This window comes from Parasteatoda tepidariorum, chromosome 4 (assembly GCF_982258835.1).
Source record: "Parasteatoda tepidariorum strain Cologne lab strain chromosome 4, Ptep-v5.0, whole genome shotgun sequence".
NCBI lineage: Eukaryota > Metazoa > Arthropoda > Arachnida > Araneae > Theridiidae > Parasteatoda > Parasteatoda tepidariorum.
This window is the reverse complement of record NC_141758.1, coordinates 53,145,113-53,160,118: the sequence shown is the minus strand read 5'-3', so window position 1 is coordinate 53,160,118 and position 15,006 is coordinate 53,145,113. Positions and strand designations below refer to the sequence as shown.

Sequence of the window (15,006 nt, the reverse complement as noted above, 5' to 3'; positions counted from 1 at the left end):
CTTTTGGCAACCTGCCAGTTTTTAAAAACTTTAAAAAAAAGTCATTTTAGCAAATTGCCAGACTAACAAAAGTTATTCTATACTAGTTAAAGATTTGAAATCGCAAACCTAGTTCATTTCATTTATTTTAAATCTAGCAATTGTTCAGAACTATTCAATGTTAGACACATGCGAAAATATTTTAGTTTAATAGTTTCTATTTGAAATTAATTTTGTTTTTTTCCTTTTATTTTTTCCTATAGGTGTTTATCCACAAGTAATTTTTACGGACTATGCGTTGAAGAATTATTTCTGGAATAAACTAAAAGATGAGTGATATTCGTAGAAGAGATCAACTCTCTCTCTCTGGTCTTGTATATTTATAATCTTAGCTACGCCATTTGTCCGAAGCCTAAGAAGACGTTTATATGTGTTCATAGTGTATTTATTGATAACCTGTGAAAAAGAAAAAAACATGTATATTATAGGATATTAAAATAATTGACGTTCTAGTTTTCAGTATCTTTTCTTTATCACTTGTATGCCACCAATTAATAATTAGTTATACTTACCGAGTTATAGTAATTTATGTTTGTATTTGTATAGTAAGAATGTGTTATAATATCTGCTACTATCAGGTTGCCCAAAATATGTTGCCTACATCACAAATCACGTTTAAAAATTAGCTGTAGATGAAAATTAAAAGTGGTTAGCCTTTCTTTCGTAAATCGCAGAATAAGAGTTTTTGAAATATGTTGATAGAATAAATACATAAAAGTTGATAAATATTACAATTATGTCCCATTTTTCAAGTCAAGATCTGAATCTCAAGCTTTTAGATGCTATGTATCAGGATTGGCATTACATATACAAATTTTTGATGCCATATTGCGCTCTTTTACCAGTAATCGTTCAATAATTATTCAGTTACAAATAGCAACCAATAGGAATACGTTTCCATTGGAATGTAAATATGGATCGTCCAATTAGAATGGGGCAAACTATACTTGATTTATTTCACTCAGTGATATAGTTCAGCAGATTGCCTGGACATTTCTATAAACCAAAAGATTTATAAAACTTAATTATAAAAAAAAAAATTTAACCTAGATTTTTGGATCGGACAAAAAAATCGCCTTATGAATGTATTGTATTTTAGAATGAATCCTTATATTAATTTTTGTAATACTGTTGGTTTGTTGTTACTTCTTCAATGGCGACACTTTTCACCCAAGTCTCGAATTCGGTATATCTGAAGTTTAAACTAAAATGTTACAACAAAAACAATGATGACATTTATTAAAAGATATCTTCATGAATTTTCAGTGAGTTTTGATTTATGGAATCTAACTTTAAACATGAGTTCTAATTTTAAAGAAGTTTGTTGTGAGTTACCTCAGATTCATTTTAAACAAATCCTTTTTTCCTGCGATTGTTATAATTTATTATAATAGCAAAAACTTACAAATTTAGAAATAGCTTTTTTGAGAAATTAAATTTCCCCCATTTACTAATGGTCAAGCTGTGGCGTACAAGTGATATATACTGCAGAGTCCTATTATAATTACATAAATTAGACCACTAGAATTACGGGAACTACTAAAAAGTTAGGTTAATAATTAATAAATTACAACCTAAGACTTAATTTGTCTCAAAACCTTAGACAAGCTGTTTCATTTTTAAATTTAAAGAATTTAATGTATTTTATAATTCGATTATTTCATGCCGGCAAATTGCTCGCAATTTCTATTTAGCCATAAGTTTCAACTTCGACAAGTAGAAGGCGTAGTATCTAGATTCGCGGCACTTTTGTTTTTGGATTATTATTTCGAAACTGCTGATTTTAGATTCAACTAAATCAGTACAAAGTGGTTACATTTTTCCCTACAATTTTTTTCCCTTTCATCATTCGATACAAGATGAATAAACATTTTTGCCGTTGGAGTATTCTTTCAATTTAAGAAGTTCGGCATATTGTCCAGTTAACTTATTAAAGTTGCGTTTTTTTTTTCTCAGTAGAGTTACGTAGTATTTTGGCCCAGTTGGCATTATTTTGAAAATTCAGGAACATTTTTATATAACGTGTGAACGACTATCTTAGTGAATCGAACTTGCTCTTATTTTTAGAACTTTAGATTTTTCCACTAAAATTTCCGAACTGTAATTAAAGGAAAACAATATTTGAAAAACAATTTATTTTTTTAATTGTGAAGCAACTATTGAAACAGTTTAAAAACCATTTAAATTCTGGACTCTGCAGTATAAAATCCTCTATCATCTGAAAGATCTTCAAGTTGCACACTTTAATTTAAAAAAAAAAAAAAATAGCTAGTGCATTGCAATAAAAAATGGAAGTTCATGCATTGCAAAAAATGCTTTCAAAGTAAGTTGTTTACACGTGACTAAGTTAAGTTTTTTAATAAAAAAAAGGAGTCTGATTGCAAATTTTATGATTTGTTAGTTATCATAACAAAAATATCTTAATATTTTCTAAGTTGAACATTTTTTTTTTAATTACTTAAGTCGCTAGTACAGTAGAATAATAACAAATGCAAATTAGTTTTGTCTGACCATAATTTTTTATAAGTCTTTGCCTTATTACTTAGAATTGCAGCTTTTAACCAGTTCGTTATTTACGTGACATTAATATGAAAATAAACCCGAAAAAAAATATTTTTAACCATGCTCACGTTCATCTACTGAAACATTTAAAGGGGTCACTACATTAAAATGTATAAATACATGTATTGTTAAATCACTGAAACACATTTTGTAACAAAACTTACCCTGAATCATTAGAATATTCTTACATATATTAACTAGGCTTATTCTTTGAGAATCCTTGTTAAAATTTCAATCTGCAGAAATAACTCCTGACTAATCTTCTATATAATAACCGATGCTCTAACACATTGCCCTGTAAAATAAGTCAATTATTTAAAAGCATAATAGTGAAGTAATATTAGAAATAAATAAAAAAATTTCAATTATTATTTAAAATCACATTATTTGCCCAATGAGAAAGAAACTAAAATTTGAGTAACGGAATTAAATCCTATTGATGTTGCAAATGCGTGAATTTTGGAAATCTACAAACACTTATAAAAACACAGGCTCATTTATCTGAACTTAGAATCTACAATTTATCTGATCTTACAATTCAATGATTTTCTGAGAAATAACATAGGTTTAGCTACACAACAAGTCCACTGCACATGTGAAATAGTATCCTGAAAAATAATTCCATTATACGAAAGTGTGCCATTTATAAGGTTCTTGGAACGTAGAAAAAAAATAATTTAAAATCTTATCTAAAAAATGGAATATAATGACCGAAATCAAAACATATCTAGTAGAATGATTTGAACATGAAATCGAATTATCTCCTGAGGGTTAAGCTACATAACAAATTTATCGCAAATATAAAATAGTATCCTTTAAAATTATTACATTATATTATGATTTTTAGTACGTAAAAGAATAAAAATAATTTAAAATCTTATCTTAAAAATCAATAAAATTACTCATATCAAACGTTTAATAGACTAATATGAACTTAGGAATTCAATTTTTGCCTGAAGGTTTAGCTATACAAATTCATTGCACAGATAAAATAGTGTCCTGCCAAATAACTCCGTTACATTAAAGTGCCTGTTTTAAGGATTTATAGAGCGTAGAAAATAATTTATTATATTATCTAAAAAATAGATAAAATAGCCGATACCAAAATAAATCCAGGTGACTAATTTGTACTTAGAATCTAATTATTTACGAAGGGCTTAAACACTCCATATCCATTGCGCAAAAAAAAATAGTATCTTTTAAATAGTGTACCAGTTGGAACATAACGAAAAATATAATTTAAAAATCAATAAAATGAGCTATAATAGAACATCTAATAGACAAATTTGAATTAAAATCCTGTTATTTTTGGAGGGGGGGGGGCTTAGCTTGACACAAATTCTTTACATATACAAAATAGTACCTTGTAAAATTATTCCTATATATAAGAGTGTCGGTTACAAGATTTATAAAATGCAGAAAATAAATATCCCAAAAATCGATAAAATATCTGATATCAAGAATTCTTTAAGACTAATTTGAACTCAAAATCCAATTATTTATTTAGGGTTTAGCTAACACATAATTCATTGTACATATAAAATAGTATGCCAGTAATAAGATTTAAGGGAACGTAACAAAAAACATAATTTAAAATCGATAAAATGACCCATCCCAAAATATATCTAGTAGACTAATTTGAACTTAAAATCCAATAATATGTGTTAATTAAATACAAAGTACAAATGAAATAGAATCCGGCAAAATAAGCTCATTATGTATAGGTGTGCTAATTCTAGTTGTATAAATATGAAGTGGAAAAATTCTGATTAATTATTTAAAAATCTTTAAATACGTTCGGAAGAAACAAGCATTCAAAATAGCGAACTATGTACAGCAAAATATCCTGAAAAATTCGGATTAATTATTTAAAATCGAATTTTATAAATCTTTAAATACGTACGGAAGAAACAAGCATTCAAAAAGCAAAATAGCGTAATATGTACAGCAAAATATCCTAAAAAATCCTATTATCTGATTAATTATTTAAAATCTAATTTTAAAAATACGTACGGATGAAACAAGCATTCAAAAAGCAAAATAACGTAAAAAATCCTATTATCTGATTAATTATGAAAAATTCTGATTAATTATTTAAAATCTAATTTTAAAAATCCTTAAATACGTACGGAAGAAGCAAGCATTCAAAAAGCAAAATAGCGTACTATGTACAGCAAAATATCCTAAAAAATCCTATTATCTGATTAATTATTTAAAATCTAATTTTAAAAATGAGTACGGATGAAACAGGCATTCAAAAAGCAAAATAACGTAAAAAATCCTATTATCTGATTAATTATGAAAAATTCTGATTAATTATTTAAAATCTAATTTTAAAAATCTTTAAATACGTACGGAAGAAGCAAGCATTCAAAAAGCAAAATAGCGTACAATGCACAGCAAAATATCCTAAAAATTCCTATTATCTGATTAATTATTTAAAATCTAATTTTAGAAATGCGTACGGATGAAACAAGCATTCAAAAAGCAAAATAGCGTAAAAAATCCTATTATCTGATTAATTACGAAAAATTCTGATTAATTATTTAAAATCTAATTTTAAAAATCTTTAAATACGTACGGAAGAAAGCATTCAAAAAGCAAAATAACGTACTATATACAGCAAAATATCCTAAAAAATCCTATTATCAAATGTATGGTTATTAATATTCTTTCAGACAATCAAGTCATTATTTGACTACCACCATAACAATTGCCTTCTTTTCATTTGACCTAATTTATTCCTTAAATTATGATAGCAAAACATTCCACTTGCACAACTCTTCGTGATAAACCATTTAAAAGTGATTTTTTTTACTAGTTTTTGTCCTTGGCACTTCTTAAAGCCAGTTTTATTTCTGACATTTATGAACAATTTAAAGAATAAATCAGAGACATTGAATTTATCGCATATTTCATATTAAATTAATTTACTTATATCCATAATTCCATTCAGGAAGTTCTGCCGGTGCTGAGACAGGGATGAAAGTTTGATTAAAATAGAACTTAATTGATGGTATCATTTCTGGATATTGTTTTAAAATTAAGGTAATTTAAAAAATATATCCAATCAATAATAGTTAAGAACTTAATACTGAATCCAAATTATTCAGTCTTCATCTTGGAAAAAAAATCGAACAACACACATTTATATTTGAGAAAGAAACATAATTTAAAAATATATCAATATTATTGATCTATTTTTAATAATATCGATAGTATAAAACTTACAAAATAAATCACTTAATCAGCTCTAAACTAAAAAAGAGAAAATGAATGAATAAAAATCAAATTTTGCAAGACAATAAGTCCTCCCCCACCCCAAATCACCTTATTCTGCAAATAAGCAATAAAAAGGACAATTTAAAATATGTATAAAAAATAAATTTCAAATATAATTGGTTATAATTTTGTAAAAAGTTTTTAGTCTACATACATAAAATAAACTTTTTATTTTATGTATTTGAGAGGAAGAATGAACATTTAAACTTTACAAATTAAAAAGAAATCTAAAAATTCAGGAAGTTCAAATCAAGGTCTTATGTATACAGTTCATAGTTTATAAATAATAGCTCATTTTATAAAAAGCATGAAAAGAAGAAATAAATCTAAAAATATGGTAAAGATTAAAGCTATGAAAAAAAGCAAATCTAAACTTAAAATTGAGACTTTGAAAAATATTTTAAAAATAAATTTCTTACGTTATAAAAAGGGATTATGCACGTAAAAAATAAATCTAAAAATATCGATAGTTAAAATCAAAAAGATATTAATCCATGAAAGTAATACCTAATTCATAACAAGTGTGAAAAGGAACGTTTAAAATTTGTATCTAAAAATATCCATAATGGTAACTATAAATGAAATAAAAAATTTTGTTCAAAAAATAACACTTCATTCAATAAATAATTGTTAAGAGAAGAAAAATTTTAACTTATACAATGAGAAGGAATCTAAATATAAACCATAGTCAAAATTAAGTTCTCAAAATGAAAACCTTCTATTTCGAAAAGAGCATAAACTGCACACATTTCTCTGCTTTTAACAAAACAAGTTTTCCTCATTATGTCTCGAAAAATTATTCTCGAAATTTCAGGCGCATGATGAAAATATGCTAGTAAAAGTGATGTTTAAACCTTTGGGAAATAAATTAGTAGCTATGGGTAAAATGTAGAAAACAAGTTTGAACAAGAAAGATACTATAAGATTCGCTCGCAAATCAAACTGGAGCAATCAGAAGGTATTCAATCTATAGCTAACCATTGAAAAACCTTACAAATGACATGTAGATGTACTTTGATACGACTTTAAAAAGTATACGGATAAATGTTAATGGTCGCCTAAATGTCGAAAAGTAAACTGTACTTAGAATACAAACGCACACAACTAACTGTTTCATGAAGCTTGCAGTTAGTTATTCCTTACGATTATGAAAGGTCAGGCGAAAGGAAATAATTGTTCCTACATCTTAGAACAACGTTAAATAATATAAAAAATACAAAAAGATGAAAACTTCACCCAATAATTCAATAAATGTTCATATATCTCTGAATAAATAATCTTAAATCAAATCGATTTATGAGTTAAAATCACAATTGTACAGAAGCAACTCTTTATTTCAAAATTCACTGATAAACCCTAAAAGAATTATTTCATTCCTTGAAATATAATCATACGTGGCACAAAAATAAAAAAATTTGTAAATTTATCGTAACTACATACGGATAAAATTATCAACTACCAGGGAATCAACAGCATACGTTTATCAGCTAAAGTTTCCAAACTTGATGATAAAAAAATGTGCTAGCAAGTAATTAATTAAAAGTTCATTTATGAAACTTACAAGGAATCAAATTTACCTTTAAGTTCGTCGAAAAATTTAAACTCTTACAAATAAACCATGTATGAAACTTAGGAGGAATCAAATTTTCCAGTAAGATCGTCAAAAAAATTGGAAATCTTTCTTATAAACAAAGCTTAACTAGTACATTGCAAGCATCTATATTAAACAGAAATCTATAAATCTTGCAATGAATCGAAAGAACGATTTTAAAACTCATTTAAATTTAAACTCGTTACACGAAATGTATTGCAAAGTTAATACAGAAACCTATGCTAAGATTTATTTTTAAGATCACGCTCCACGAATCAAACAATTAAATTACTTTTTTTAAAAATGGAACAATAATAAACGTCGATTTAAACCTAAGAAAGTGTTATAAAATATAATTTTAACACAAACTCACAGATAAATTTTATATTGAGACAAGAAAATATGTATTTAGAATACAGAATCAATTAAGAGAATTGCTATTTACGAAATTCATAGATAAACCTTAACATGTAGTCGTATACACATGTAAGCAATTCATAAACTAAAAATTAAATTGTTTGTATTGTTATTAAGAACTTCAAACACCTAACAATAAAAAAAAATGCTAATTCATGAATCATGCATACAATTTAGTCCAGATATCTATTGCGAATGGGTGTACCACAAGTATGCGATTTTAACACCGATTCTTCCATAAATTTAGCATCTAATTTATTAAAACTGTATCAAATACATCGAAGCAATGGATTCAATAGTATAAATAGATTAAAGCATGAGAATATTTTCGGAAAATTAATCATATAATTAATTTGAATCTTAATTCAATGAATCACAAGCTTTCATATAATTATAAACAGAGGAATAAGCATGCGTTTTATAAAAATGTATAGAAAATCCCAACGTTGCGATCATAAAAAAGTATGCTCAGAATACAGTCATTTATGTATAGATTAAATAATTCAATAAAAGCATGTATGAATTATACATAAAGACTCTTCGAGGGCCATGTTTTTGGTACCTGGTACATGTTTTTGGTATTGGTTTCTTTACTCCCGATATTATTTTGGCGAGAATTCAAAAAAATATCTATATGAAGGGTGATGATTATGGAATACCCTATAGTCACTGTCTTCTAAAAATTTAAGAATATTTCACAATGCTAATCTATAACGGAACCAACATTTCTAATTCTTAGATAAACCCATGGGATAGTTACATACAAAAAAAGGCACATTTTTTAAACCTTATATTGGAACTGGACAAAACTATACCTATTATAGTAGATAAATAATACATATTCTGTGGTTAATTATTTTCAAAGCAATTTTAAGAAATAGTTTTTTTTATTATAATAAATTGCGTCTTTTTTTTAACAAATTTATAAAAATGCGATTATTAAATCGTAAATACGATTATTAAATCGTTAATATAGGCTTGACTGCCAAACTGGCTTGTAGTTTTCCATTAATTGGTTTCCGTACATCTGATTTCAATTAATAATCTGAATGAATAAATTTCATTTTGAAAAATTAAAGCCTCTAAAATTTAAAAATGTGGGATCATGCAAAATTTGTAGTTCTTAAATAGACGAGAATAATAAAATTAAACTTCAGTTATATTTTAGTAATATGAATTTTAAATATGATCAGTATTAAAAAGAATTTCATTATAATTAACTCGTAAGCTAAGTTTTCGAGACAAAAAAAATTGTCCATATTGAGTTAGGATAAAATGGCACGGTTTAAATAACATTATTTTTTGAATTGAAAATTGTTTCTATTTAAAATTATTTGATTGTTAGATCAAATGTAAGATTTTAGAGCACATTCCTCAAGTTGGATATTTCGGGCGAATTATGCAACGATAAAATTGAACACTATAAATGACATCTTTAATTATGATTGTATAGAAGAAGCTATTAGATCCTATACACAGAAATTAACGAAATTTCTGCTTCAGCAGAAAAATCTAGGGAGCTAGGGTGTTGTACATAGGAACACTTTTTACATCTCAATAAGTCCCACAGTGGACTGATCGTAAAGACAGGGTTCCCAGTAGAGCACCGAAGTCAAGCACCACTGGCTGCGGTCAGTAAGCGGGTGGGTGACCACTTTGATCAGTCTGCGTAGGTACCAAGGGTGCACTTAAAGTTCCGACTTCGCGCAGGTCGTTAAGTTACCAAAGCAGGGGAGCCATTCGCTCTGCAGAGGATCAAAATTGCGATGGTATGTCTTCGGATCATCTTCAAAGATGTTTTCCCGGCCATCGCCAATAGCCCTTTGTGCAGCTCTAGTGATGCGTAAATAAAATTATCTACCTACATTTCAATAACCAAACTTAAGACGATGTCTCATTTTAACCACTTTCCTAAACTAAGTCCTTAACCAGATTTACAATTTATCAACAACATTAAAATACATAAACATTTTCATCTGTAATACATTCTTTCCAACACAAACAATTTGAAAAAAAAAAATTATTCAGAAAACATTAATCATCTATCTTACTGCATCTTGCGGAACTTTGGTACCTTTCTCATCCTTTTGAGACAATGTTTGAACCAATTTTATGCCTACAAACAATTAAGAAAAGACGCATTGCAGATGTATAACATGGAGTTCAATGTTTAATCCTAATACATAAAAACAGTCAATGTAGAATTGCGATGAATTAAGCAAACATTATCAGGTGCAAACATCTACAGACATGCAGTTTTTTGTAGCATTTGCAGTAACCAGAATAATGGATATATGAACTCCAGTTTTTCAGAAATCATATTTTCAAATTATTACAACGGATATTATTTTTTAAGGGTAGTTGAAAGTCATAGAACACGTGCATGCCAAAGAACAATTTCACTGATTCCAAATTCTTAATATTTAAATAATATAAAAAAATTAAATATAACATCAATTTATATAAATAATAATATATAATATTGACCATTTAACCAAAATAGTTTTATCGAACATTTCGCTTATCTAAAAGATTTCAACAAAGAAGAATATATTCCCTTGTAGAGAAAGAAAGCGAAAATATTAAAAACTATGCTCATGCTGTACCTTAGAATATGACCCAATTTATAACATAATGCTTTACTGATTCATAATAAAATCAATATTACGAAAAATAATATCAATATAAGTTTTAATATAATATCAAAATTTTCTCTTAACTAAAACATTCAAAACTTTCTTTGTATAAACAAATAAAAATCAGTTAGAATTGTTTTATAAATTCATATTCTGAAAATGAAAAGAAAAAAAAATCAATAATGTAATTTTAGTAATGAAATTTCGTTTCACCCACCACATTTAATGCTGCAAGTGGCATCTTTTACGAACATGTCATTGATTCGCACTATAAGTACAAAAAAAAACAAGAAAAAAATTCATATGTTGCTATTACGTTAGTAATCCACAACACTTCCGTCTCAATGGACAACAATTCATCCCTAGTTTTCCATCTTGAAGATAAAGTAAGCTTACATGATGTGCAGATTTGCACGTTATAATTAAACAAAAGCTATGGCATATTAAAAAGGGAAAAAATTATTTGCCACAAAAAGCTGACCTAATTTAGATTTGACTATAACCTTATCCGCCCCTAAATTTAGCTTTTTGAAGAAAAATAAAAATTATCTACGCATGATGTTTCACATCATAATTCAACAAAAGCTATGGCAACTTTAAAAAAAAAAATTGTGACAAGAAGCTAATCATTAAGCAACTTAATGATAATTTTTTAACAATTGAGCTTTATGAAAACAAATGCATAACACTGTTACCAAAGATATATATAAATACATGTATAAAGCGGCTTCAAAAACAACACACATATAGCCGGTTTGTATTTATTAGTAAAATTAATTGCGATTTTAAAAAAGAATTTAAGATTTCCATTGAATGCATTTAAACTAATAACAACATTTTACTATCAAGTATGACATTCAAGCTATCTAAAAATATTAACATTTAAAAATACATAACTATACAGTGAAGCAAAACGATACATAATTTCAGTAGGTGTTATTGCAATATCAGTACTGTATCAATACCAAAATATCATTTTTTATATATCAGGGCACCATGTTCAAAAGACTGTCAGGAACTGTGTTAATTAGCACAGTTACTGATAGTCTAATGTTGCATATTCTTTTAAAGGATTGATGCAATAACTGATTGAGGCAATGATAATGGATTGATGCGATAAATTGAACCACATATTAAATCCACTACTGTACATATTGAATTTTCTTTTGAAAGAACTGTGATGATTCGAGCATCTCTTTGAGCTATTGAAGATAAGAATCAGAAGCAACCACGGATGATCTTCACTTGATGGGTCAATCATCATCAATGGCAGTTAAAACTCGTAAAAAGAAATAAATTCCCATGTTAAATCCTTCAGAACATCAAATTCATATCCATTGTTAGGTGCCACATTAATGTTGCAAACTGATAATACGCAAGTTGGAGCATTAAATCGTACTAGTTTTAACATCAAGCATCATCAAAGTTGTGTTGACGCCACAAAATATATCGCACTCATTTTGTGTAGTTACAGATCCAAGCAATACCTCAAAGACTGATACCACTTGAAAGAGCCTCAAATTTTTGCTCGCAAAATTGTACAATAAAGACAATGGTGCAAAATGGTTTTTCTTCTTATAGATACCTCAGTGGTAAATTAAATTATGATAATGAGCATCGATTTATCAAGCATCATCGAAATTATGTTGACGTCACAAGATATATTGCACTCATTTTGTGTATTGACAGATCCAAGCAACACCTCAACGACTGATATTCCACTTGAATGAGCCCAATGGGGTAAAATGGTTTTTCTTCTAATACATACCTTAGTTGTAAATTAAATTATGATGATGAGTATCGATAGATCAAGCATCAAAATTTTGTGGATGTCACTATATTGCGCTCACTTTGTGTATTGACAGATCCAAGCAATACCTCAAAGAGTGATACTAGAGTGAGCCGCAAATTTTGCTCTCAAATTTGAACAATAAAAACAATGATGTAAAATTGATTTTTCTTCTAATAGATATCTTTGTTGCAAATTAAATTATGGTGATGAGTTTCGATGGATAAAGTATCCTCTTCAAGATTGGATGAAGCATCGCCTAAATTGTGTTGACAAAACTAGATATATTGCACTTGATTTGTGAACTGACAGATTCAAACATCATCTCAAAGATTAAACACGGACATTTTGCTCTAAAAATTGAACAATGGTTACAATGTTGTGAAATATGTTCTTTTTTTATGGTAGATATATCTCTGTTGTAAATTAAATTATGATGACAGGCATGCCAACTTGCTCTGCTTTGCGAGAAAAAAAATTTCTGCTGATATCAGAGTAAATATTTCTATTACGTGATTCGCCAATTAATTTCTAATTTTTAGTAAGACAGGTAAGTTAAGGTAAATTTATCAAAATTCTGCGATCATTTTTTAAAAGTTCTCTACCACATTATTAAATCCTTTAACTGAAGCAGAGCAGTTGGCATACCTGTGAAGATGAACATCTATTGATCCAACGTCTTCCCAGGGTTGGGTCCAATATTATTTAAATTGTGTTGGCAATGCAATACTTATTTCAGTCGTTTTGTGTTATGAAATCCAAGTTGAAGCCATTTGAATAGTGTGCAAAAAGTAATGTAGTACATTTTGTTTTGTTTGTTGTGATCGATTCCTTTAGCTGTAAATTAAATTATTATTACTAACATCTTTCGAAGATTAGATCATATATTATTTAAATTGTGTTAACAATACAGTGTTTCATTCATTTTGTATAATGAAAGACTCAACCAACATTTCAAAGACTAAAACAATCTGAACGAGTTGCATATTTCGTTCTCAAAATTGCAATGCGGTAAAATACTTATTTTTTTGAAGTCAATAACTTTCGTACAAATTAAATTAGGATGTTATGCATGTATTAGACTTTAAAAAAACAGTCTACCTTTGTATTTATTTATTTTATTTTTCGTGTGATTTTAATATTCCTCACTTAACTAGTTTAGTAAATAAACTTTGCTATTCTTACTTCAATATACATTTTTCTGCCTATTGTAATATGGTATATGGAACCATATAACCGTGAAGGCTTATACTTCTTACATTTTGATTCGATATTATGCTATGATTCAACATATTTTAATTTGTAATTTATTATAGTTCAAGAAAATTTACACGATTATATGGCTCAGGATATGAAAATAATGATATACTTTCGTACCTAGTTTGCCAATAAGAATAAAAATATTTAAAAGAGCGAAATACATTCTGCTGAATATATTTTACTAAACGCAGTTTCCTCTATGTATGAAAATATTTCTTTCATTTCTAACTTTAACTCAGAATCATTTTCTTTAATTCAGAATCCTTTTCTTTAATTCAGAATCCTTTTCTTTAATTCAGAATCCTTTTCTTTAACTCAGAATCATTTTTATCTTATAATCAATTTCTATAACTCAGAATCATTTTTTAAATTCAGAATCATTTTCTTTAACACAGAATCATTTTCTTTAACACAGAATCATTTTCTTTAACTCAGAATAATTTTCTTTATCTCATAATAAATTTCTATAACTCAGAACCCATTTTTTTAAACACAGAATCTTTTTTTTATTATCTCAGAATCTTTTTTTTGAACTCAGAATCTTTTCTTTTAACACAGAATCATTTTCTTCAACTCAGATTCATTTTTAAAACTTAGAATCATTTTCTTTAACTCAGAATCCTTTTTTAATAAACTCAGAAATATCCTTTTTTAAACTGAGAATCCTTTTTTTTAAACTCAGAATAAATTTTTAACTCCGAATCAGTTTCTTTAATTCAGAATCATTATTGGATTCATTATATTCCGGCCGGATTGCCGGAGGTACGTTGCGCCAAATAACTGTCAAAAAAATTTAAAAATATCCGTCGTCAAAAGGGATGTCCACTCAAAAATCAATTCCAATAATGTTGTGTTGAACTCTATAACCGAGTAAGTTTATACATCTAACAAACGCTAACTAACTTAATGCTACTATATAGTATGGCTCAACTTTATTTAATTTGTACTTTATCAAAGTTGCAAACAATTTACACGATGATATGGTTTCTAAAGTCGAAATTTTGATTTAAATTTATGCCGAGTTTTCCGAGAATAAGTAAAGCGATTTTTCAATTTAAAAAATCAAAATAAATTTTGATGAATTTATATTATGTTAGATTATGTTTTGATGAATTATATTATGTTTTCATTATATATTATGTTTTGATGAATATTTTGTATTATGTTTTCATTATATATTACGTTTTAATGAATATATATTATGTTCAATGCATACATAAGTATTTCATTTAGAAACTTATTTTGCATCCCAGTGATATTTGCCGGATTTTTACATCCAGTCAAATAAATGTCAAGGAAATGCAAATACGATCAAACACCCACGTTCACAAGAGTAATATCTACTCTAAACCTAGTTCTAATTATGGTATATGAACCATGACCTATGAAGTTTGTGCCTTTTGCGCTTAAACAAACGATACTATACTATG

At 27.5% G+C, this 15,006-nt stretch overlaps 1 protein-coding gene across 8 annotated transcripts in view; it reads left to right on the top strand.

Annotated features, from left to right (window-relative positions):
* The window catches only part of LOC107451797 (uncharacterized), a 320,945-nt gene that overhangs the window by 67,660 nt on the left and 238,279 nt on the right, over nucleotides 1-15,006 (top strand). For 5 of the 8 annotated variants that reach the window (XM_016068013.4, XM_016068015.4, XM_071182275.2 and 2 more), the window contains one exon: nucleotides 243-491. The exons of the other annotated variants lie outside the window; for them this stretch is intronic. Coding sequence is in view for 2 of the 5 variants with exons in the window: in XM_016068015.4 (XP_015923501.1) it covers nucleotides 243-260 (18 nt within the window). In the remaining 3 variants the exon portion in view is untranslated. Of the gene's footprint in view, nucleotides 1-242; nucleotides 492-15,006 lie in introns of those variants that run through there. 8 annotated transcript variants of the gene reach the window in all.